We start from the raw sequence: 24,032 nt of genomic DNA, 5'->3' as shown, positions 1-24,032 counted from the left end.
AAAAAAGAGTAGTGTTGAATGGAAACTAATGGATGGACACCCACTTGATGGAAGGTGCATGTGTGAGATGGAGTTGGCAAAATGGTCAATGTCAAGAATCAGCGGACAACAAGGAAGAGAAATGATGTTGGGCATCGAAGACATGGGACTCAATAAAATAAATATGCCTTGAAAGAGCACTTATCAACACTGGCATCAACACACGAGCAACTGTAGTAGGAGACTAGCATGCTAATAGCAGCACAAAGAGCCACATATGGGGTAGTAGGCATGTAGCAGCTAGCCGCCAGCTAGCCAGCAGAGGCAATGACCAGCGAGGACCGGCCTCATTGAGATGGCGAGGGTATGCTTGTACCAGAGGGTGTCTTGAGGAGTTTTGAGCGGAGCTAGCTGGGGACGAGCAGTGGGAACAATAGAGGGCATTGGCTGCCCAAGAAGTCGCAACAATGTCTTAAGAGATCAGGGCGCAACATGTATTTGGGGCCAACAACCAATCTACTTGGTGGTGGATTGATGCGGCAAGCGGGGAAGCTGTTGGGCTAGGCCTAGTGAACCGTGGAGGCATGGCCTATGGCATGGGGACCGGCCTCCTTGAGATGGCGAGGGGGTGCTTGTAGACCGGAGGGTGTCTTGACGAGTTTTGAGCGGAGCTAGCTGGGGACGAGCAGTGGGAACAATAGAGGGCATTGGCTGCCCAAGAAGTCGCAACAATGTCTTAGGAGATCAGGGCACAACATGTATTTGGGGCCAACAACCAGTCTACTTGGTGGTGGATTGGTGCGGGAAGCGGAGAAGTTGTTGGGCTAGGCCCAGTGAACCTTGGAGGCATGGCCTATGGCATGGGATTGGCGAAGCTTTGACTGTAGACGACAGTCGTCGATTTAAAGCTTAGAGATGGCGCATCAATCGGAGGCTGCAAGGATGGAGTGAGGAAGTTGGCGGCCTCTATTCGGGAACAAGAGCTGCCGAGACGGCTTGATCTGGTTGTCAGCGCGTCGTGAGTTGTGACGCGCATGAGAGGGTGCCTGATGCAATCATAGAATCTGTAAATGCCTAAGCAGCAACGAAAGCAGATGAGTCTAGAGGAAGAATCAATTTGAGAAGGGAGTTTGAGAGGCAAACTCGATCGAGAAGTGGAGATAAAAAACAAAATGCATCTATCTGGATTGAGGGCATGAGTTGTGTGTGCCCCCCCCTCCCTAAAAATGGGCTCCTTATACCATGTTAGAGGATGCAACTTGAATGTATTGCATACCCCAAGGGACAAGTATATAATACATGGGACTTGGGAGTACAAGTAAGGGCATCTAGACTTGGGAGTACTCATACTACTAATACTCCTTGAGAAAATCTTGATTATAGTTTGAAGCCATTCGCACTGAATCTCGTAACTATGCTATTACCATATTGATCTGGTTCTTTTCCTTAGAATGGCAGCTTATATGTGGTCCATTGATGGGTAGCGTGATCATGGATGATGCAACACCATCTCATGTTTGCTAGGCCAACATTTTCTAGTGCTTGCGAGTTGGGATGAGGATTGCGAGTCTTCTTTCCACCATGATGATTACAAACCTGAGTAGTATGAGCATTTTTGTTGGAGGCGCTATGAGCATGACTGGTTGGTCGAAGGCATAAGGATAATTATCCCCACAAGGTGCATGAGCCTAGAATGCGAAGGAAGGAAAAGTAGAGATCTCTGAGGGAGGGGCTTATCATGCTCGTGTAGTAAGTGTGAAATTAGCCGAGGTTAGATTATAGCCACGAGGTGGCCTCTAAATGTTGTGGAGGGTGCCTTGTCATACAAAGGGTTGTTTGAAGCCTAATCAACCACTTGTATTCAAGAGCCACGTAAGTCATGCAAGTTTTTCATGTTGTCAAGTAGAGTCGCATGCCTTCAGAGCAATTTATAGCCAAGCAGCCCCAACTAGTCATAAGGGATTTATAACACCGAATGAGAGGATGTCTTGGTACATGGGAGGTCAGAGGGTAGAGTTGCAGTAGTGGAGCCTACTAGGTGGTATTTTCATGGAAAAACTTTCAACTCTAGAGTAGCTCCCCAACTAGTCATAAGGGATTTATAACAGCGAATGAGAGGATGTCTTGGTACATGGGAGGTCAGAGGGTAGAGTTGCAGTAGTGGTGCCTACTAGGTGGTATTTTCATGGAAAAACTTTCAACTCTAGAGTAGCTCAAATCCAGAAAGAGGGAACAACTAAAATAGAAAGGCATGTGAAGTTTGCTAGTAAGACTCAATCAAGGCAACATACGTGAGGCAACCAGGTTCGAACTCAAGGAGAGGCCACGATAGAGAAAAATCCCTAGGCAAGGTCATGGATGTTCAAGTTGAGCGAAGGTGATGATAAGGGTTCGGCGTCCCTAGCCCATGAGACGAGTTGTGATATTAATGCGCTTTGGCTTCTTAAGAACAACAATTTATCTGCACCTTCCTTTCTCTATTGATGTAGGATTATATATGTTCACCTTGTCCTTCACAAAGGAAGGCAAACGCTACAAAAGTAGAGGAAATTAGAGAAAGGCTTGAGAAGAGAAGGCTGCGGCACAACAAAGAGGTGGGTTCGAGATTGTCTATAGAAGGAAATAAAAACATCAAGAGAGATTCAACATATGTTTTGTTGGGATCATCTCACAAGGCATCTAGGTAATTTGCTAAAGCTCTATTGATTTTGAATATACTTGTATCCTAACTCCTATCTTCGTGTTATGGCCTTGTCGCCTGAGGTCCAGGAACTTGCACCCGAAGTCCACTATAACTTGCTCCAAGTGTTGTCAATCTTGCTATTCACGGGAAACTAAACCAGGGACTGGGTTTTAACCCAAGTGCCAAAATTAGAATCTTTTAGAGATACCCTAAGGATTCCAATAGATGCTCCTCTTCCTTCTACCTTGATAACCTAGTCTCTTTTAAGAAAATATCTTGTTCTTTTTAACACTCTCTCGCGTCCAATCCAATAGCATCAGATGCCATGGCAGTTTTGCTCAATCTGACTTGTCCTAGCCCTTCTCCTTTGCCCTCTCATTTCTAGCGAGTTGGGAACCCTCACAATCCTCTTCCTTGTTCTTTCCTCCTTTGGCTATAGCAGCCCAATCCCCAAACATCCTTCTTGTTGCTTCCTCTCTCGCCTAGAGCAACCTAAATTTGCAATGCTACATTGCGGGTGCGCGCTTTAGCGTCACCGCACCAATGGCCAATCTGGGAAGCATGCCAACATGGCCTCTACTTCGCTTGAAGTCAACCGCGTCGGAGTCCCGCACCTCCGTCACGTCATTTGTGTTACCCTTCTCCCTCTTCCTCTTTCTCCTGCATGTATGCTCTGCCAGTACATGTCGCGAGCATCCTTGGTCCACTAGCTTAATTAGCCCTGTGTGTGTGTTTCTCAACTCAATGTTCCCAATAATCCACTTTGCTTCTGCCGCGGGCACTCTAGTCGTGCGCAACTTCCCCACTCCCTTCTACATCCGCTTGGACTATGTCCAACACTTTCGCCTTTGTGTCCCCCCCCCACCCACCCACACACGAGTTGACTATCCTACCACTCAACCTCGTTGAATGTGCATCCTGAATTCCTCCACTGCACCCATGGACCATGCCATGTGTACTGGCTGAACATCTATACATTTGGTGAATTAACCCAGTCTGACAAAGTTCTCGCCGGCTCTAGTTTGAAATCCATGATCCCTTTGACCCCTAGCTCCCTGGTCATTGCCCTCATTGTTTTACTTCATCGGTTATGAGAAAGATAGCTCATCGACGAGCCCATGTTTGACCTTGCCACCTAATTGTTGTAATGCTCCATGTCGTGACTCCCAACCATCACTAGTCGGTGTTGAGCCTTTTTTGACGACATGCTCGCTCCCATAGCCTAGCTTGTCATCATTCAACCGCTAGGTAGAACTTTGATGAGCTCTTCTCTACCACCATCATACTTATTACTAATGGGTCCTACTTTCAACGAGCTTGTGTAATGGTTTAAATCTGACCGGTGGAACCCACCTAGTAGGTTCAAATCGTTACTAAAAGCGTACCCCTTTGAAATACTTTCCCTGTTTGAAAGTGTAACATTTGTTTAGTTCCACGTGTCATCATGTCATCATTTATAGTAATATAAATTGTGTCATCTTTTTATAGTAATATAAATTGTGTCATCGTTTATAGTAATATAGAGGGTTTAACTTAAGGCTACATGGTGATTGTTCACCGATTAACGCATATAATTTTTTACTCAAGAACGAAAACAAAAGAACATTAATATCTCCCATATTTAAGCCAATTTAGTGATTTATTATTTGTACATTCATAGAATTCATCACTCAACCCAACAATACCAATTTTTTTTTTGCATTATTTTGGGATTAGTTTATTCATTATTTCTAATTCTTCCTCTTATCTGCGATTAGAGGAAACCATTGTGTAGAATTTTGATGATGGTCCTAAGGACTTTGAAGATTTTGCCAAACCAGGTAAGAACCCCGTCCGATCATGTTGATCCCATGGTTGAACCACTATTATTTTTATTGTTACATTACTTAATTCCCTATAAATGTTATTTGCTATGCCCTATTGTACCTAAACGCAAAAAACATGGGAATTGATAATAATAATCCTTGCCACTTAGGTATTGACACCCGCCCACTGTTCATACCCAAATAGGTGGGATTTAGAGACTAATAGTAACAAGTTTGGACATGCTTGGCACATAAAATCATAGGACATGTGAGAATCACTAATTAAGACTCGCATGATTTTACTACTCTTGGGGGCCATTTAGTGGCCAAGGTTTCTAGAAAGGAGGTTTTTGAAGTGTAGAATGATTCAGAGGATCTTTTACAAAACCTTAAGTCTCGGTCCTACCCAAACCATACATGTGCGACCACGTTACCCCAATATGGGTTAGTACCTCGTTTGGCCAAGCATAGGACCCCTGGTAGAGTAGGGAACCGTGCAGGAGATTGTATGTTGGCTCTCGGATAGGACCTTCGTGATTGATGATATGGTTATCTGGACACAATGATGGGTCTCATTGAAAATGTATTGATGATAGCAACCCCTTCTTTGGGAGTGGCGTGTGTTCTGGCTAGTTGCTAAATATTTGTGTCGAGCCTAGTGTTGAGGGCAGTACCCCATTAAGCAGGTTCTGTGTTAACATTGAGTAGGGGATAAGTTATGTATTGTTCTTGGGTTGCATACACCTATGGCACGACATGGCTGGCATGATCATATTGTGTCTTGTCGATAGTCGTGTACATGATCAAGGATAACTAGTGAGGTCACACTAGACTTGTGGATGTCTTTGATTTCAAAATAGGAAACTTGGGAGGGTACCATAGTGGTGTGTATTGAACACATGAAGTTGGAGATGTGTCACTTATATGCCAGATGTGGACTGAAAGACTTGTATTCCATTCCATGAATAGAGATTGAAACGATTATTACTTGGTTAATGATGACATAGTAATGTTGTAAGAAATGTCATTTTAACCATTATCGAGAAAAGTATATTTTTCGTCCCCCAACTCTTTGCGGAGTATGAATTTGGTCCCTCAACTTTAAAACCAGACATCTTGTACCCTTAATTTTTCAGACCGGACAAGTTCGGTCCTCCGACTTGTTCTAAGCGGTATCTATGATGACATGGTGTGTTTTGACCCCAAATGTACACATCCCCATCGCGACATTTTCTTGAACACCTAGTGTGTGCTCGAGATCCTCCCTTCCCATCATCCTCCCATTGCTTGCCCACATTGCTGCCTCTACTCGGCTCACCACCCCACTATTGTGAACGCTGGTGCCGTTTTGCCCTGGCCTGCCCAAGAGCAGCACAGACGTGTTGTGCGCGCGGGAGGAGATGATGCTGCCACTAAAGCCGCCGCCTTGGCGCATGCCCCCTCGAGGATAAATTGTGCTATGGCAATGCGAGCGAGGTGAGCAACGACGACGGCGCGCTCAACATGTGGGAGTTATGCGTGCTCATGTTGCCTAACATGAGGATGAGGACAACTCTGGTTGGTTGCGTTGCGTCTCAACGAGAACGCTTACACGGGTATGCCTCCGAGCCGCCACCGCCTCTGGTGCTGATGGCGCCACGACGGCTTGTGGACAGGGCACATGGTGAGGAGGTTCATAGCGAGTGAAGGCGGTTGCTGCAGGGCATCGTGAAGCTGTCGCGGGAGCACGAGCTTGCCGCTTCCAAGCCTGTCGAGGGATGTTGACACTTCACGGTAAGTGTCGCTGCACTAGGTGGACAGAGGTCCGTAGGAGCCCGTGTATGTAAGACAATGGCGGCGCGGAGGTAGAGGAAGGGTCACGCGTGGGAGTTGATGAAGCGGGAGTTCGGGGTACGAGCGTGTTGTGGTGTGGTGGACATGAAGCATGCTGCACTTAGTCGCTATTCGAACATCCTTCGCCTCCTTGTTGCATCGCTCTCACTGGCCATCGCCGCAGAAGATGTTGTCGAGCACTGTCTGGAAATGTTGCAGGCGCGTGCAAGGTGCCTGGTAAAATGACAAATAGAGTTTGGACGAGAAAGAAAGAAATGTGATTAGCAGGAGAGATACTATTTCCATGTGGAAGAAGACCAGGAAAAACATGTTGTGTCTGCAACAATACTGGGTTTGCTGAGCCGAGGAACCAAATTTGTCTGGTTTGAGAAGTTAAGGGTGCAAGGTCTCTGGTTTTAGATTTGAAGGACGGAATGTTTACTATGCAAAGAGTAGTAGGACGAAAAATATACGTCTCTTTACAACCTAGTGTTTTGCAACAGGAATCTATCTTTTTGCAACAAACGGAAAATAGTATAGTGACCCCTCCTTTTTACTTTGTCTTCTAGTATACATTTCGTATAGCATCCTTGTTGGTTGCTTGTGAGTACATTCAGTGTACTCATCTGGCTTTTAATAATTGATGACCAGACATGGAGGAGAGACCAATACCAGAAGGAGTTTACAACATCCATGCAAGCTAAGGTGTTCTTGTCAACTACCTATAGGGTTAAGACATGTTGGTTAGGGTTCGAAGACATCTTTGAAGTTTTTGATTCAGACTTGCTTGATATTTCGTCCTTGAGCTATGTTTATGTTTAAGACTTTGCCATAATGGCCTTATGTAAAAGTATTTGGTATGTATGGATGTAACTTGTGATACCAATTTGGTTGTAATCATCGACAAAATGATCATGCTATCGCTATTGTATGCAAATGGGCAGTCCAGTCAGCTAGGTTGGGTCCCTACACATGCCTACTAAACCGGTTTGGTTTGACTATGAGTGATCATGTCGGTTTCAAGCGGTTGTTTGGTAGCATGATTTGTTTTGCTAGTGTGCCGATTTTGTCGTTGGCGATTAGCAACAATAAACATGCTAACGAATAAGGCAATTTTTGTGGCTAAATGCCATTTTTATTCTGAGCTACATGCAAGGATTTGCTCCATGGTTGCTCCGTATGTCGGCTCATGATGCCTACGACATAAATGATGTTGGGACTTGTATTAACCATGCAGTACATGTCTTAATGTTGTGCAACTAAGGGTCATCACCCATAGCGTTCTTCTAAAATTTATGTGCATTCTGTGGCCGCGCAGAGATGCGAGGTACTGGGCACGACAGTGTTGCAGTCCATAGTGGCTGGTGGTATACCATTTATATGAATTTATGGCATAACAAGTTGGCAATTAACTTAGCAAACAACCCAGTTCAACATGATTGACAAATTCTTCATCAAAGAAAAACTAGATGTTCGATTATCAAGAGTGAGTATGTGAGTTCAGGGCAACAAATTGCAGATTGCTTGACTAAAGGACTAGAATAGAGAATTCAGCTTGGTGTGTGACAAGATGGGAATGATAGATATCGATCGCCCCTCTTAAGGGGAAGTGTTGCTTGTGAGCCCATATCTAGGCTGGCACATAAGGCCCATGCCCATGTACTTGACCTTGAAGAGGAGGTCGTGCATGTTTGAGGCATAGCGCCGCCAAATGATCGCTTCGCTCCCTTCCTCCTAGCTTAGCCTAACCCAACCCCCGCCCACTAGCCTCGCTGCCAGCATATTCTCGCCGCTAGCCCTCCATTCCTAGCCCTCCCCGCCCATGCGGCCCCATGGCGTCCCCTTGCGATAGCTCTGGCGACCTCAACCTTAGCCCCGCCAGCACGCACAACTAGATGGACTTCGAGGGCCAGTCCTTTGCTCGGTCCTACAACGACGTCGCCCCCTCCCCCGAGCTAGGCACAATTGCGGCTCCTTGGCGCGTTCCCGCCTCCGCTCGCCTGGGAACTCGCTCTGAGGTGCATCGCGTCAATGGAGGCGCGGAGGTTGACACAGGCGGCTTTCAGCTCTCGCGGTGCAAAAACCTGATAGCTCCGCTCCGCTCCCTCCCTCCTAGCTTAGCCTAACCCAACCCCCGCCCACCAGCCTCTCTATCGACATATTCTCGTCGGTAGCCCTCCACTCCCCGCCCTCCCCACCCATGCGGCCCCATGGCGTCCCTTCGCAATAGCTCTGGCGACCTCAACCTCAGCCCCGCCAGTGCGTACAACAAGATGGACTTCGAGGTAGTCCTTTGCTCGGTCCTACAACGACGTCGCCCTCCCCCCTGAGCCAGGCATAGTTGCGGCTCCTCGGTGTGTTCCCGCCTCAACTCGCCTGGGACCTCGCTCTGAGGTGCACCGCATCAATGGAGGCGCAGAGGTCGACACGGGTAGCTTTCAGCTCTCGCGGTGCAAAAGCCTATGCCGACGAGTGCAACGCGAGGCCGCCCCCAGCCCCCGCTCCAGCAATGTCGTCGGAGCACGTCCCCAGAGAAGACTGCCGGCCTTTGCTTTCGCTACCTTGACCCTAGCCACCCACTGTGTGATTGCACAAATGACATCCGCTGGTGCCGCTCTCTCTTCGCCGATCACGATTCTTGTGACTGCTTGAAGTACTGTCGTAGTGTGCTTTGCATGCCCCCTTGCATTGCCGCCCCAAGTCGCTGCGCCTCGGATGGCATTGCACCACTAAACGCCACCTCCTACACCGCCCCGTGCTCCTACCTTCGGCCTATCCCGTCGACTCGCTGCGAGTCATCTTGTCGCGCTCTATGGAGATGGAGGAGGTCAAGATTGTGTTGTGGCGTGGATGGTGGCCTCCATCATCAGGACCAGGCCGATTATCACCTTAGACGAAGTTGAAGACCTCCTACCCGACGAATTCACTGCCCATGTGTATCATATGGAGGACTTACTCATCTTCACTAGTGAGCTAATGGCTAGCCCATGTTCATCAATGGTCGAGCCCTGGCTTCACTCTGTCGCTCCATCCATTGAACAAGCTAGCTCCTTCGAGCACAATATCCAGGTGGAGCTTCACGACATCCCAACGCAGGCGTGGCACCTGTCAACCGCTGGGCACCTTCTTGGCAGCAGCTGCTGGGTCGAGCGGCTGCACCTGAGCACGTGGTCGCACGCTGACCTTGCCATATTCCGGCTGACAGCGCGCATGCATGATTCGGCTTGCATCCGTCGCAAGACCATCCTGGAGATTGCGGAGTCTGTCCTTGCCCGCAATCGTGGCCTGTCGTCGACCATCCGCACCCTCACCAGAGCTGTGGCTGGCCGCCCTGCTTCGGCCAATGCTGGCAATGGCGGAGGCCCGAGCAATGATGCGCCTGGAGGTGATGATGGCGCGGCTGAATGCGGGCATGGCGTTGTTGGGGAACGTAGTAATTTCAAAAAAATTCCTACGCACACATAGGATCATGGTGATGCATAGCAACGAGAGGGGAGAGTGTTGTCTACGTACCCTCGTAGACCGAAAGCAGAAGTGTTAGCACAACGCGGTTGATGTAGTAGTACGTCTTCATGATCCGACCGATCCAAGTACCGAACGTACGGCACCTCCGAGGTCAGCACACGTTCAGCTCGATGACGTCCTGCGAACTCCGATCCAGTAGAGCTTCACGGGAGAGTTCCGTCAGCACGACGGCGAGATGACGGTGATGATGTTGCTACCGATGCAGGGCTTCGCCTAAGCACCGCTACGATATGATCGAGGTGGAATATGGTGGAGGGGGGCACCGCACACGGCTAAGAGATCAAGAGATCAATTGTTGTGTCTAGAGGTGCCCCATGCCCCCAATAAAGGACCAGGGGGAGGAGGCGGCCGGCCAGGGAGGGCGCGCCAGGGAGGAGTCCTACTCCCACCGGGGGTAGGACTCCCTCTTTTCCTAGTTGGAGTAGGAGGGGGAAAGGAAGGGAAGGAGAGAGAGGAAGGAAAGGGGGGCGCTGCCCCCCCTCCTTGTCCAATTCGGACTAGAGGGGGAGGGGGCGCGCGGCCTGCCCTAGCGGCCCCTTCTCTTCTCCACTAAGGCCCGTCTTGGCCCATTAAACTCCTGGGGGGGGGGGGGTTCCGGTAACCCCCCGGTACTCCGGTATATGTTCGATACTCCCCGAAACCATTCCGGTGTCCGAACATAGTCGTCCAATATATCGATCTTTATGTCTCGACCATTTCGACACTCCTCGTCATGTCCGTGATCACATCCGGGACTCCAAACTACCTTCGGTACATCAAAACACAAAAACTCGTAATACAATCGTCACCGAAATTTTAAGCGTGCGGACCCTACGGGTTCGAGAACTATGTAGACATGACCGAGATACGTCTCCGGTCAATAACCAATAGCGGAACCTGGATGCTCATATTGGCTCCCACATATTCTACGAAGATCTTTATCGGTCAGACCGCATAACAACATACGTTGTTCCCTTTGTCATTGGTATGTTACTTGCCCGAGATTCGATCGTCGGTATCTCAATACCTAGTTCAATCTCGTTACCGGCAAGTCTCTTTACTCGTTCCGTAATACATCATCCCGCAACTAACTCATTAGTTACAATGCTTGCAAGGCTTATAGTGATGTGCATTACTGAGTGGGCCCAGAGATACCTCTCCGACAATCGGAATGACAAATCCTAATCTCGAAATACGCCAACCCAACAAGTACCTTCGGAGACACCTGTAGAGCACCCAGTTACGTTGTGACGTTTGGTAGCACACAAAGTGTTCCTCCGGTAAACGGGAGTTGCATAATGTCATAGTCATAGGAACATGTATAAGTCATGAAGAAAGCAATAGCCGAATACTAAACGATCGTGTGCTAAGCTAACGGAATGGGTCAAGTCAATCACATCATTCTCCTAATGATGTGATCCCGTTAATCAAATGACAACTCATGTCTATGGCTAGGAAACATAACCATCTTTGATCAACGAGCTAGTCAAGTAGAGGCATACTAGTGACACTCTGTTTGTATGTATTCACACATGTATCATGTTTCCGGTTAATACAATTCTAGCATGAATAATAAACATTTATCATGATATAAGGAAATAAATAATAACTTTATTATTGCCTCTAGGGCATATTTCCTTCAGGCGCAACCCAGCCACCGCCACAGCCGTAAGTGACGCCGCATGTATGGCGCTCCCGACGGCCGCGTCGATGGCAGGGTCGTCGATTCTGCTGGCTAGAAAGCTACTAACCACCATACACGTGTTGATGGTGTCACCGCCTCCTTATCGCGCCTCGAGACGTACGATGGAGCACTGGTCTGCCATAGGTGGTCCCTGGCGTTCTCGTCGCGTTTCCAAAAAGAGTAAGTGTGGTGGAAAGAAGAGGCGTGCTACAGAAGCTGCCTCTTTGTTTGCTGGCCTTCTCGCACGGCCTAGGTGCATTGTTCGGCACCAGATGACCATTGCCCATTGGTGGAGAAGCCTTGCTGTTTTCGCCACGTTTCCAGAAGGGGAAAGTGCAATGGAAAGAAGAAGCGTGCTACAAAAGCTGCCTCTTTGTTCGCTGGCCCGCTTGCACGGCCTAGGTGCATGATCCTGCACCAGATGGCCATCGCCTATCGGTGAACCCCTCGTGCCTTGCCTTGGACCCGCCGCCCTTGTCGTCGAGCGCACGTGATCCCGGCCACGTAGACATCGTGCCATACTTGGTCAATCCTAGCGAGCATGGGGACAAGGATAGCTCCATGGGCCACCCGTGGTTAGACAACGAGGTTCTTGATTCGCCAGCAATGGTCCCCGAGGCCGATTTTCGTTGTCGTGGCAAAGCAACGCTTCGACTCCGTGAACCCTTGATGTGTTGCATTCCTGGCTGACCTGTCCACGGGGACCTGCTCCTCTTCATGGGATGGCACGATAGAGATTCAAACAACGAAGCGCACCTTGTCGTCTGGCCAGGACGAGGAGCTTCTGGATGCTTCCACTGTAGAAGAGCTGAGCCAGGGCCTTTCTCCAGCGGCCCATCACGGGGACATGCTGCACCTAAAGTCCACCAAGAGCAACAACCCTCCATGGAAAGCCCATAAGCCGGCCTAGGTTCCTCTCCGCAGAGAATCACCATGTGTTTCGCTTCGCCACCGATCACAACGTATCGCTCTCGCCCGCATGCTGCTGTGACGACAACCTGGACCCTCGGTGACTTCCTTGCTGTTGCTACCAAGGAGATTGTCTTCGCCCTCTTGACTCCTGGGCATGTCAACCGTTGATCCTCGTCAGCTTTGGGTCACTTCCGGCGCGTGCTTAACGACCTCGCGCTCAAAAGACGCCACTACACTTGGTCGAACAAGCAATCGCCCCCGACCCTCATCCACCTTGATCGCGTCCTCTGCACCACGGATTGGGAGGAGCTGCATGGTAAGTGCCACCTCCGTTGCTTCACCTCCGTCATCTCCGACCACAGCCCCATCATGCTTGATCCGCCAACCGACACTTCCCCTTTGTGGACTTCTGGGCGCCCCTCGATGGTTTTCAAGATATCGGCACAGAAGCATGGCACTATGTCAATCACGCTGACCCCCTTCTAACGCTTCATGCTAGGCATGCAAGCCACAATGTGCAAGCTCACGAGCTAGAGCTCGCGGACCGTCGACAAGTGCGCCTCAAACTCTTGATCTCTTGGGAGCTTCTCCTTAGGCTCTGTCCCCGCACGAGGAATGGCTCAGGCGACAAATCAAGGCCTCCTATCTTGGTCTTGCATCCCTGGAGCGTACCTTCACTCGTCAACGTGCTCGCCTCGCGTCCCTCAAGGACGGCGACGCCAACACGTCCTCCCACCGTCATTACACGTATCGGCAACAAAAGAACCGAGTACACAACCTAACGTTGGAAGAGGATGTGATCACGGATCCATGCAACATGGTTGCGGCGGCCTATGCACATTTTGATGCCTTTGGCTCCGCGGTGCACTGAGAGTGCACCCTGGACCTCTCGGCGCTCATCACGCCCGCCAACCTTGACGACCTTGATGCACCCTTTGATGCAGAGGAAATCAGGCAAGCTGTGAAACCGCTACGCCTGCGCTAGGCTTCGGGCCCCAATGGCTTCACCACTAAATTCCTTCGCACTTGCTGGCCCACCGTCCAACAAGACCTCGTTCAACAACTTTTTGCACTGCGGGGCCGAGGATTCAACTGCTTGAATTAGGCGCTCCTCATGCTGCTACACAAGCGCGCCGATGCTCCTGGCCTAGGCAATTACAGGCCCATAAGCCTGACCCACCTTGTCGCCAAGATCTTCGTGAAGGTACTGTCGTTGTGCCTCGCACCCAAGCTCAATGCCCTTGTCAGCGCGAACTAGAACACGCTCATCCTGGGGCGCAGCTTGCATGGCAGTTTTTTCCTTATGCGGCAGTACTCCGCAAACTTGGAGCCCCTCGCGTGTTGATGAAATTGGACCTGGCACACACCTTCGACGCGGGGACCTAGTCGTTTCTCTTCGAGGTCCTGTGCCAATATGGCTTTCGATTCGTGGACTGGCTGGCCATTCTTCTCTAGTCGGCCAGCACCAAGGTGCTCCTAAACGGCGAGCCCGGCCCGGCCATTTTGGCATCGACGCTGGCTTCGACAGGGCGACCCTATGTTGCCCCAGCTTTTGGTCCTCGCGATGGGCATGCTAGGTCGTCTGTTGGGTCGCGCCATCGAGCTAGGCATGCTGCAACAGCTCCACCCTTGGCGCCTTATCTTTGTCGTCTCGCTATATGCGAACAATGTGATCCTCTTTTTCCACCCTTCACAGGTAGATATTTTGGCAGTGAGCATCTTGCAGCTGTTTGGGCGTGCCTCGGGCCTTCAGGTTAATTTCTTGAAAAGCTTCGCCCTCTTTACAACCCTGACGATGTAGCACCCGTTGTCGACCTTCTAGGTTGCCCCATTATCGATTTGCCCATCACCTATCCGGGCATCCAGTAATGATAAAGCGCCCCCATCGTGGCTCAGCTACAACCCGTCGTCGACAGGACCGCCGTTATGCACCCAGGGTGGAAGGCACGGCTCATGAACAAGGCCGGCCGCCTCGCGTTCGCCAAGGTCGTGCTGGGCGCGATCCCTATACATCAGCTACTCGTGCTAGCGCTCCCAAAGAAGACCATCAAGTCGCTCGAGAAAATCCAGAAAGTATTTCTCTAGGCGGGACGCGCGGTAGCAAATGGTGGCAATTGCCACGTTAATTGGCGGTGCGTCTCGCAGCCAATCTCGCTTGGTGTCCTTGGCGGCCATGACCTAGAGCGCACCATCCTTGCGCTTCGCATGTGCTTCACATGCGTTGGCCTTGGTTCAGCCTCACCGACATCGCCAAGGCATGGGGTGGCCTTAACCTGTAGTTTACCGCCGAGGAACATGCCTTCTTCGCTTCCACCACCATGCAGATTGGCAACGGCCAACAGGCCCTATTTTGGGAGGACCACTGGATTGGCCAGCATTCTGTCCGCGAGATTACACCGCTCAAGTGAGCCTGCATCCTAAAGCGCCGCAAGCTGCAGACGACCTATAGGCTAACCGATGGGCGCATGACATGCACGACACCATCAGCCTCCATGGTATAGGCCAATACCTTCGGCTCTGGCACATGATAGAGCAAACGACGCTCTCCATCAAGGCAGATTGCCTACTCTAGAATTTGAACTTGAGCGGCTCTGCGCAATCTGCCTATATGGCCACGTTCCATGACTCCACCACCTGCAATGCTTCGAAGCTTACCTGGAAGTGTTGGGCTCCGCTGCGTCTCAGGTTCTTCCATTGGCTCACCCATCTTGATTGGTGTTGGACCACGGATCGCCTCTCCGCCATGGCTTGCAGCACCCCACAAGCTGCCCCTATGCGACCAAGGACCAGAGACCATGCACCACCTCCTCCTAGCGTGCCCCTTCTCTTGGCAAGTTTGGTACGAGATCCTGAGCTGGCTGAGGATACCCTGTCACTCGCCCCACGGCGACCGATCTCTCAATGCTTGGTGGCTCAAACCCTTATTGACTGTGTTTTCTCGAAAAAGAAGAGGTTAGTATCCACGACCACACTCCACCTTGCAACTAAGTTGTCAATGGCCACCATTACAACAAGGCTACTACTTTATATATGTCATCTACCCTCATTGGGCCACAATTTTGAAGACAATTCGACGCCCGGAGGGCATTTAGAGATCTTATTTTGCAATGTGCTAAGAAGCTACGAGAAAGGACGTTGAGAGAGCTTTTGTGGTGCTACAAAATCACCTTGCTATTGTCCGTGGCCCTGTTGAGTACTAGGACCAAAAGTTACTGTGGGAGATCATGGCAACATGTTTGATCTTGCACAAAATGATCATCGAGGATGAGAGAGGTCAACCAGGAGCTTTGACTATGACTACAATGGGTTGCACGTCCAACCATTGATATGGAGCAAATATGAACCAAAGACAAGGATCGAGAACTGAGAAGCCATGACCAACTCTGAGATAATCTTGTGGAGCACTTGAGGGAACTTCTTCCATTCTCTTCGGGGAACCTATAGAAAGATTATCAGACGGCTTTCATTCCCTTTAGGGGGGGGGGGGGTACCTTCAGAGCAGTCCATATCATCAGATGAACTCCCTGATTCATCAGTTAACTCATCACAATTCGTGTCGAGATCCGATTCATCAGTTGATGAATCATCAGATGAACCCCCTGATCTGGAAAAGGGGGCTGCCCTTGCCAGAACTCCTCAGCTCCCGGGGGGAGAACCTTTAAATCAAAATGAAGAAAAAGGGCGAGTAAATGATGGAGACTAAAAAAACGATTTACTTCATTTGGAAAGATTGATGGAATAGTAAAGAAAAAGTATAGAGTTAAGTTTAGGGTAAGGACTAGGTTCAAGGTTTAAGCGCCCAAGCCATAGGCCAGGTGCTTCCTCAGTTTTCCACTTTCTCAGGTCGGACCCCTAACTGGAACAAATATATCTTTCTTAGTACAACTCTAGTTTAATCTGCCACATTCCACTTAATATTATTTTCCAGCCCCTGATATGGGTCTTTTCTATTACTCATCTAATGTTCTTCCAGGGAAAAGCTAATCATCTGCTAATACCTTCTTATTGACAAACTTAAAGTAGTGTTAAATGGATACAAGGCTAATAGATTGTTTTATGCAGGTAGGTTTACCTAAATCAAATATGTGTTTTGTTCTATTCTTTTTTACCACATGTCAAACATTTGCTCAGTAAGAAAATCATATCTAACTTCTATTGTTAGAAAGTTCTGGTTGACAGCAATTCAGAAAAACCATTCATCTAAACCTTCATATCAGCGATCTTCAAATTGGCACATTTGAAAAGCAAAAAAATTCTCTACCCAAGTCTGCCTTCTGTGCCTCTGTTCTTAAAGTTTTACCCGACATTATTGAATCTTCAGGAATGCAAATTGCTGATGGAAAGTGAAGCTTATGTCAACATCATTGTGTCCTGGTTGCCCTAGCACTACAAAATATCTACGGTTTGATGGTTCTAAAAGTTGGGGTATCGACAAAATTTCTAATTGTGCTTATTAATAAGTTATGCAGATACCTATTAGTCTATTATTAATGCTAACTTTGATGATGGAATGTGCTGGAAACATACTCCTTATGCTCAATGCTCCTCAAAAAGTGCATACAAAACATCTGTGCAGGAGCCATGGCTGGAATCCGCGCATCTACTTGTGGTCCTTCGTATCAAGAAAATCATACTCCTAATTAATGCATCTTGGAAGGATCAAACCATCCCTCAAGCCCTTCTGCATGGAGACTTATAAGGTGGGGTTTAGCAACTGGTAAGAGAGCATCTAGACATATTTTGAAAGGATGCATCCTATCCGATGCCTCCGTGAATCAGATGCTCATATGTTCCATTGCCCCTTTGCTAGACCAGTCTGGTTCTCTTATTTAGGCTTTAGATCAGATGTTTTTGCTCCTGGCGCCTCTATATTTCCTCCATGCTTAATTCTAATCATCCTGGTATCTCTGTTGCTAAATCATTTCCATGCTCTCATTTATGGAAATCCAGGAGTGATTTGCTTCTTAATTAAACAAGCTGGTCTATTGTGCAGGTTCTTCATGCTTCCTCGGCTATCTCTCCTGTAGCTCTGATATTGCTGATTCTTGTCGGTCCTGTTGGCTTTAATCTTGATTCCATGTATCTGCATTTTAGTTTGATTTCGTACATGCATGTAGTCGAGATGGTCTAGGGCATTGTATCCAGGTTGAACTTCACTTGAGCATACAGGAGGTGGGATGCGGAGCTAGCCGTGCAATGCGGCCGGAGGTGGAGCGTGACAACCTGTGTGATCCAGTCCTAGAGCCAACGTCCTGCAGTGTTCCCAGACGAGTGAATCGTTGATGCGTCAGCCAGTTAGTTCGTGGAGCTTGTTATCCAGTCATGTGCATGTGCATGTTGGTCATTGTGTCATTGTGTTGGAGTATGGCGTGCGTTTAGGAGGTAGTGGTCTGAGATGGGCTGCTATATATTCTGTAATCATATTTATTTGAAGAGGCAGAAAGAAAAGGTCGAGCTGTGAGGGGCAGCATGACGCCAAAACACTTGTCTCCATTTTTCTTGAGTGTGTTGTGAGATGCAACGTGAGGTGGAAGGGGAGCTGCGTGTGGCAGCTCCAACACCTTTCTGGAGACAAACTCTAATGCTGTGTTAATCTTGCCATGATATTTGCCTGCAGGTCCACAAGCATACTGCGATGCAACTTTTGTTCCTTCTGTTGCAGGAATAGTAGCAGGGCTGGGAGTGTTGCTCCACAACCCATCCACTTATGGTGCAAGATTTGTTCAAGCTACCACCTTCCATATTGGCTCCGCTCTTCAGGGTGAAGCTCCAGCGTTGGGGTTGGCTGTTATGTTGCAAATGCCCTCACCTTTCTAGCCAATATTGGTTCAAGGATCAGAGAAGTTTCGAAGATCCATCAACAAGGTTTTCCATGCTCTAGCAAGGAGTCCAATGTGACTTCCGTAGAAGTGCTCTTTCTGGCGTGCCGAATATGCAAAGCCCTTGAAATTTTGGAAATGCAAAATGCGTCCCTTTCTGGCGTGCCGAATATGCAAAGCCCTTGAAATATTGGAAATGCAAAATGCGGCCTGGGCTCGCATGCTATCTTTATCTGTGCACCCAGTTGCATCGGGATTTCCTGACCCAGGTAATGCAAGATGTATATTATGTACATTTTCCACATTTGGGCTGCATCTTTATTTGTGCAACCCAGCATCGGGATTGCTAGACACAGGTAATGCAAGATGTAAACTATGTGCATTTTCCACATTTTCTCTTTCCACTTGTCAGAACAAAGAACTGACATAGCTAGGCATCGTGCATCCAGGACCACCTCCCCTGGGGAACGAATGTCATATATTGGTGTCCTTTATTTAGCGCCTCTAGGGCATATTTCCACTATATTCCGCTCAGATGAGGCACTCGCCATCTAATCTGTTGACATGTATCCATGATCTCAACTGTCAGCACATATTATCTGTGGTATTTGGAATGGCGCCGTCATGAGAACCCACTTGGTCTATAGATAGACGTCATCATGCTCACTTAGTCAGTTCCTTCCTCTCTTGCCTTGAGCTCTATCCAGTGTTGAATCACCTTTGCCTCGTGTTCGATGGAAAAGGACATGATTCACGACCGCTAGTTCTAAGTCCTTGCATTCCTTTTAGACGCACGGATCATCTTCCACCGCTGTCACTGTAGCCGGTGGTTCTCGCTGAGTTAGGGCAAGACGAACGATCCGTGTGCTCCTCGTCTTAGTAGCATTTCATTAGTTCATCTCGCGGTAACTTTTTTTTTTTTTTTTTTGAGCAATGAAAACAGCAGGAGACTCCTATTGTTGCTTTTATAAATATGTTAACCGAAGGTTAACAAATCAACATGGGGTTTTACATGGATATTACAGGAAATGAGGAAAGCCCTTTGGGCAGTCCCTCTCAGAGTAACTACAAAGCCTACTAGAGAGAGGAGTGTGTTTATGTTGCAAGAGAGTTCCTGAATCCTTCTAAAAAGGTCAGGTTTTGAGAGTTGATTCTATAGCGCAAAATCACAAAGTCTTCCTTGAGCTTCCTAAGCCAGTCAAAATGGGTGGCCGTCTCACCATCAACCACCACTTTATTTCTCTGCTTCCAGATATTCCAGGATGCCAAGATGGTCACTTCTTTGAATAGTGGCCTCTGCCAGCTTGCCCTAGCTTGATCATATTTTTGTTGCATTTCCAGCTGATTGTTCCAGTCGATACCAATTATCTCCCAACATCTAATGGCAAAGGGACAATCGTAGAAAAGATGTTCATTACTCCCTCCGTCCCAAAATATAAGAGCGTTTTTAACACTAGTGTAGTGTTAAAAACGCTCTTATATTTTGGGACGGAGGGAGTAGTTTCTAGGACCCCATGTTGCGCCCTTATATTTGAGTGGGATGGTCCAGCGTTCGAATCCCACACGGGCTCTTATTAACTTTTTGCTAATTGTTGCCTTTCACTGAAAAAAGGATGTGTAGCTGGCCCAGCTCGGCCCAGGGAAGCGCGCCGGCCCAGGCTAGATCGCGCAGGAAGATGCGTAGCTGGCCCAGCTCGGCCCAAGGAAGCGCGCCGGCCCAGGCCAGACCGCGCAGGAAGATGCCCGACGGTTCAGCAAGGTTTGGGCTGGGACTGCGGGTTCTATCTTTCCCTAATAATCCCACGGAGTCAATCCGTGCTTTATTATTAGGGAAAGATTTGAGCAATAGGGCCTTATTTTGAATTTGTAAGTTTAGGACACCAAGCCCTCCTCTTTTCTTAGGGCAGCAGACCATATTCGACGCAGCGAGAGAATGAGTTTTAGCATCTCTATCAATTTCTTTCCTCCATAAGCAATGTCTTCTCGCTCTGTCAAAGATCTCTATTAACTTCAGAGGGAGTTTTAGTACGCACATAGCAAAGGAGAGTAGCGAGGAGAGAGCAGAATTGATTAACTGCACTCGTTCCCCATATGATAGCCAGATAGCAGTTCCCGTCAACCTCGGGTCCCCTTTTCTCACCCCCTGCTTGCATTTAAATTCCGTGCCAGGTATCCCATTGAGAAGTATTGAAGAAGATCCCAAGTCAAGCAGCATTTTAATCCACATGCACCATCTGTCATCAAACCCCTTGCACTTGAGCATGTTTAAAATGAACAGAGTGTTCCATAGTGTCGAAAGGCTTTTCAAAGTCAAGTTTTAAAATGACTATTTCCCTGCCAGAGTGCTTGCATTGATGCAAGTATTCGAAAGCCCAGCCTAGACAATCTTGTATTGTCCGAGATTTAATAAAGCCATATTGATTGCGATGTACCACTTTAAGTATCCATCTTTGAAGCCTTTCTGCTAGAATCTTTGTAATGACCTGGAGCACACAGTTTAACAAAGATGTCGGTCTATAATCATTAATCATTAACCGTTTCTGGTGTCAATTTCTTTTGTTTTCTTACCGCGTGTTTGATCTTTTCTTAAGTCAATCCTAGACAAAGTGTTGTTTTTAGGCGAGATCTAGAGCACTTGCCCATTTTTGATCTATTCCTTTCTTTCGAAATTATTCACTGAGCGCACTTGACTCTCTGATACCTCATTTGCACAACAATTTTTTTAAACAAGCATTTGCACAACAATTGTATTGTACAGTTAATTCCCCAGTGAGTTCATCTTAAGGAACATATTTCAAAGTCTTCAGCTAAAATAATTTTCTTCAAATTAAGTTATGCGGCACTTGTGGCTGTCCCGATTCCCCTCGCATCTAATTCTTGCCGAAAAAGGGTTTCCTCCCGCTTTGTATTACAAAGCAACAACATCGATACAACCAACGATAGGTGCTGGGGCGGAAGCAGCACAGGCACGCCCAAAAGAAAAGAAAGAGAAAATACAAAAGGAAGAAAATGCCGACAACGGCGGATCAACGAAAACGAAGATGACTCGCAACCGCTGCGCCCGCCGGAGAATTCCACCACGCTCCTAGCACCACGAAACGCCGCATACCAAGCAACACCTTCAAGAAGGAACGCGATGACAACGACGCTGCTACCAGACATGGACTAGGGTTTCCCTCGGTACGCGAAGGGCCGTGGGAGGGAAGGAGGATATCCGACGCCCTTCAGGAAGGCACGGCGGCGCCCACAGGCGTCACCGCGTCGGTGCCGAACAAGCCGACAAGGATTTCTTCCAACCTCCAACCAACCACGACCCCAGACGATCCATCGCGCTCCACCATACTTGCCGTCCGCCAATATGCGCCACCACGGACTCGCAGTCACCAACACCGTCTCACCGTGACAAGCGAAGCGAGACCGGCAGGATCGAGAGGAACCAACCGGAAACGAGGAGCAGCAGGGTCAGCGGCCATGTGGGAGGGGACAACCTCCACCACCCTCGGCGGTGACCGACCGGACGTAGCTCAGGAGCAAACCAGGCACCCCTGCCCGGCGGAGCCCGAAGCGGGCTCGTGAAGCTCCCGTCGCTGCGCTGCAGTACACGCGCCACCGTCTCCGCCACCCCCAGCCCAAGCCACACCTCCGTCCGCCGGAGATGACGCCGAAAAGCACACGCCAGGCCCACCCAGACCTAGATGGGGCCCAAAAGGGCCTAGATCTGGGCCGGAAGGGCTCGATCGCCAGCCATCGCGCCGCCCCGTAGCCAAGCAGCCACGCCACCGCCACCTCGCTACCCGGAGCTGCGCCGCCTGCGAAGACGAGCCGCCACCGGATCCGACGCCGGCCTGGGTGCACCGCCGCCGGCGCCATCGCCCGAGCCACAGCGCCGCGCGGGGAGGAAAAGAACGGGGCCGCCGCCGCCGGCATCACGCGAGCCAGGCCCGGAGGCCTACGCCGGCGGCAGCGGGAGGGGATTAGAGGAGGGGGACCGCTGGGAGGGGGAGGGAAGGGGAGCCCCCGGTCGCCTCGCTCGGGGAGGCGACGCGGGGGGTACGGGGAAGGAGGGAAGGGGGAGGGGGAGCCGGGGCGCGCCCGCCGGCGGCCGGGGGCGGCGGGAGCGGGGGAGGGAGGCGGCGACGGCGGGGGGAAACCCTAACGAGAGCGGGGCGGAGGGGGCTCTCTCTCTCTCTTTTCGATCCAAGCATCTAATTCTTCACAAAGGGCCAGCAATAGAATCATCATGGTTCTCTTTATAACCCATGATGATTCTATTGCTGGCACGCACGTTGAGTTTGCCAATCATCTAGCGGAATCTAGAAGAATCTGGCACAAGCTCGAAGGGGGCGGGTGAAGCTTGAAGGGTCAAATAAATTCAAATCAAGCTGGAATTTGGCAAATCAAAGCACCACAACTTGAAAGTACTATTTGGAGAGTATCACATGGATTTAAAATATTTGGAATCAAAAGGAAATTCAATTGCAAGTGTGTTTATGAGTGATTCCTAAATTAATGGGATGTTTTATTCTAGCTCCCTAATAATATTGGGAGGATATGTTCATGGGTTATAAAGAGAACCATCATGTGAATTCTCTTATTTTAAATAGATCAAAGCTGTAAGCAATTTCTTTATTTGCGTTTTAATGGCATGATGACATGATGATGCAAAAATAAAATAAAACAAAGAATATAATAGCAGTTAGGGAAAGAAATCTAGATAATTGGTCTGTGTGGCAGGGGGACACTTGAGAATGGGAAACGAGTGAAGGGAAATGAGTTCGTCTGTGTGCCCTTTTTTATATATAGGAAAAGAGTGTGTGTTACTCTCTGTAAGTGAAGTGTGTACGTGAAGTGCTTTATGTGGGCCAAGCCTAAATAATGAAAAAATAAATTAGAATCTTCCCAACCAAGCAATAAACTCTGTCTAAAAAAATCAACATAGTAAAAATAGTTTTAAAAATGTACAGAGTTCTATATATATTCACACTTTCTAAAAACTGGCCAAAATTTAACAATAAAAAAAGTCCAAATAATGTTCTCCTTAAAAATATTCAAGTTTCATAAAACATTCAGTTTAAAAAAATGAACATTCATGTTTTTTCAAAAAAGAATAATGATCCACAAATTATTCCACGAACCACTACTCTTTCATCAGACAAGGAACGCTAAGAAAGCTTTTCTAACGTCCAAACTTCATACTCTGAAAAACATAATAGCAGATGTTTATCAGAATTAAATATAAACTATGGTATATAATAGCACATGGATCAGGCTTTAGAGTTTCTACGCCCGTTGCAAGACACTGGAATTGTACAGTGCATGCTAAAAAGAAAAGCATGCATCTAGACTGCAGTACACACTGTTTAGCTAAGCTCCAAGGTCGACACCAATCAAGCATTACCAGACTATCAGCACCTAGTAGTCATACACAATCATCACTCCGGCAGCTGCATTCCTTGACCAGATCCATCAGCATATTATTATGTCCACGGATGAGGAGGGCCCATGTGTGAGTCGCTCCTTAATCCGACGCCTGCGAGCTTCATCCACCTGGGATCTCGTCCTTGGGTCAATGTCATCAATGTCATCACATTTCTCGCATGGCTCTTCTCCATGGAGCCCAATTCTCTTCAACCCCACAGTTCGCTCCATGACTAGCCTTATGTAGTTTGTCACCTTGTCTTCCTCCTCGAACCCGGACATTTGGAGAACCTTCAAGTCCAGGTGCTTCAAATCCTTTGATGGCTCCCACACCAAATTGGTCTTCTCAGCAATGCCCTTTGCTATTTTGGCACACGAATGCCGTTCTCGAGACAACTTCATGCATGTACATAGAA

General features: G+C 48.6%; 1 protein-coding gene across 16 annotated transcripts in view; it reads left to right on the top strand.

Moving 5' to 3' along the window:
- LOC109770618 (protein ENHANCED DOWNY MILDEW 2) overlaps positions 1-17,860 on the top strand; it is a 28,321-nt gene extending 10,461 nt beyond the window's left edge. The window contains exons 11-14 of one of the 16 annotated variants that reach the window (XR_012190200.1): positions 4,420-4,482; positions 16,701-16,804; positions 16,956-17,079; positions 17,373-17,860. Coding sequence is in view for 11 of the 16 variants with exons in the window: in XM_040397376.3 (XP_040253310.2) it covers positions 4,420-4,482; positions 6,931-7,101 (234 nt within the window). In the remaining 5 variants the exon portion in view is untranslated. Of the gene's footprint in view, positions 1-2,468; positions 2,663-4,419; positions 4,483-6,930; positions 7,200-16,700 lie in introns of those variants that run through there. The other 15 variants (XR_006666470.2, XR_012190198.1, XR_012190199.1 and 12 more) reach the window with 15 other exon arrangements.
- The last annotated feature ends 6,172 nt before the right edge of the window (positions 17,861-24,032 follow it).

Source organism: Aegilops tauschii, chromosome 7, assembly GCF_002575655.3.
Source record: "Aegilops tauschii subsp. strangulata cultivar AL8/78 chromosome 7, Aet v6.0, whole genome shotgun sequence".
In the NCBI taxonomy this organism is placed as follows: Eukaryota; Viridiplantae; Streptophyta; class Magnoliopsida; order Poales; family Poaceae; genus Aegilops; species Aegilops tauschii.
Note: the sequence above shows the minus strand (reverse complement) of the source record. Positions and strands in the feature narration are given on the sequence as shown.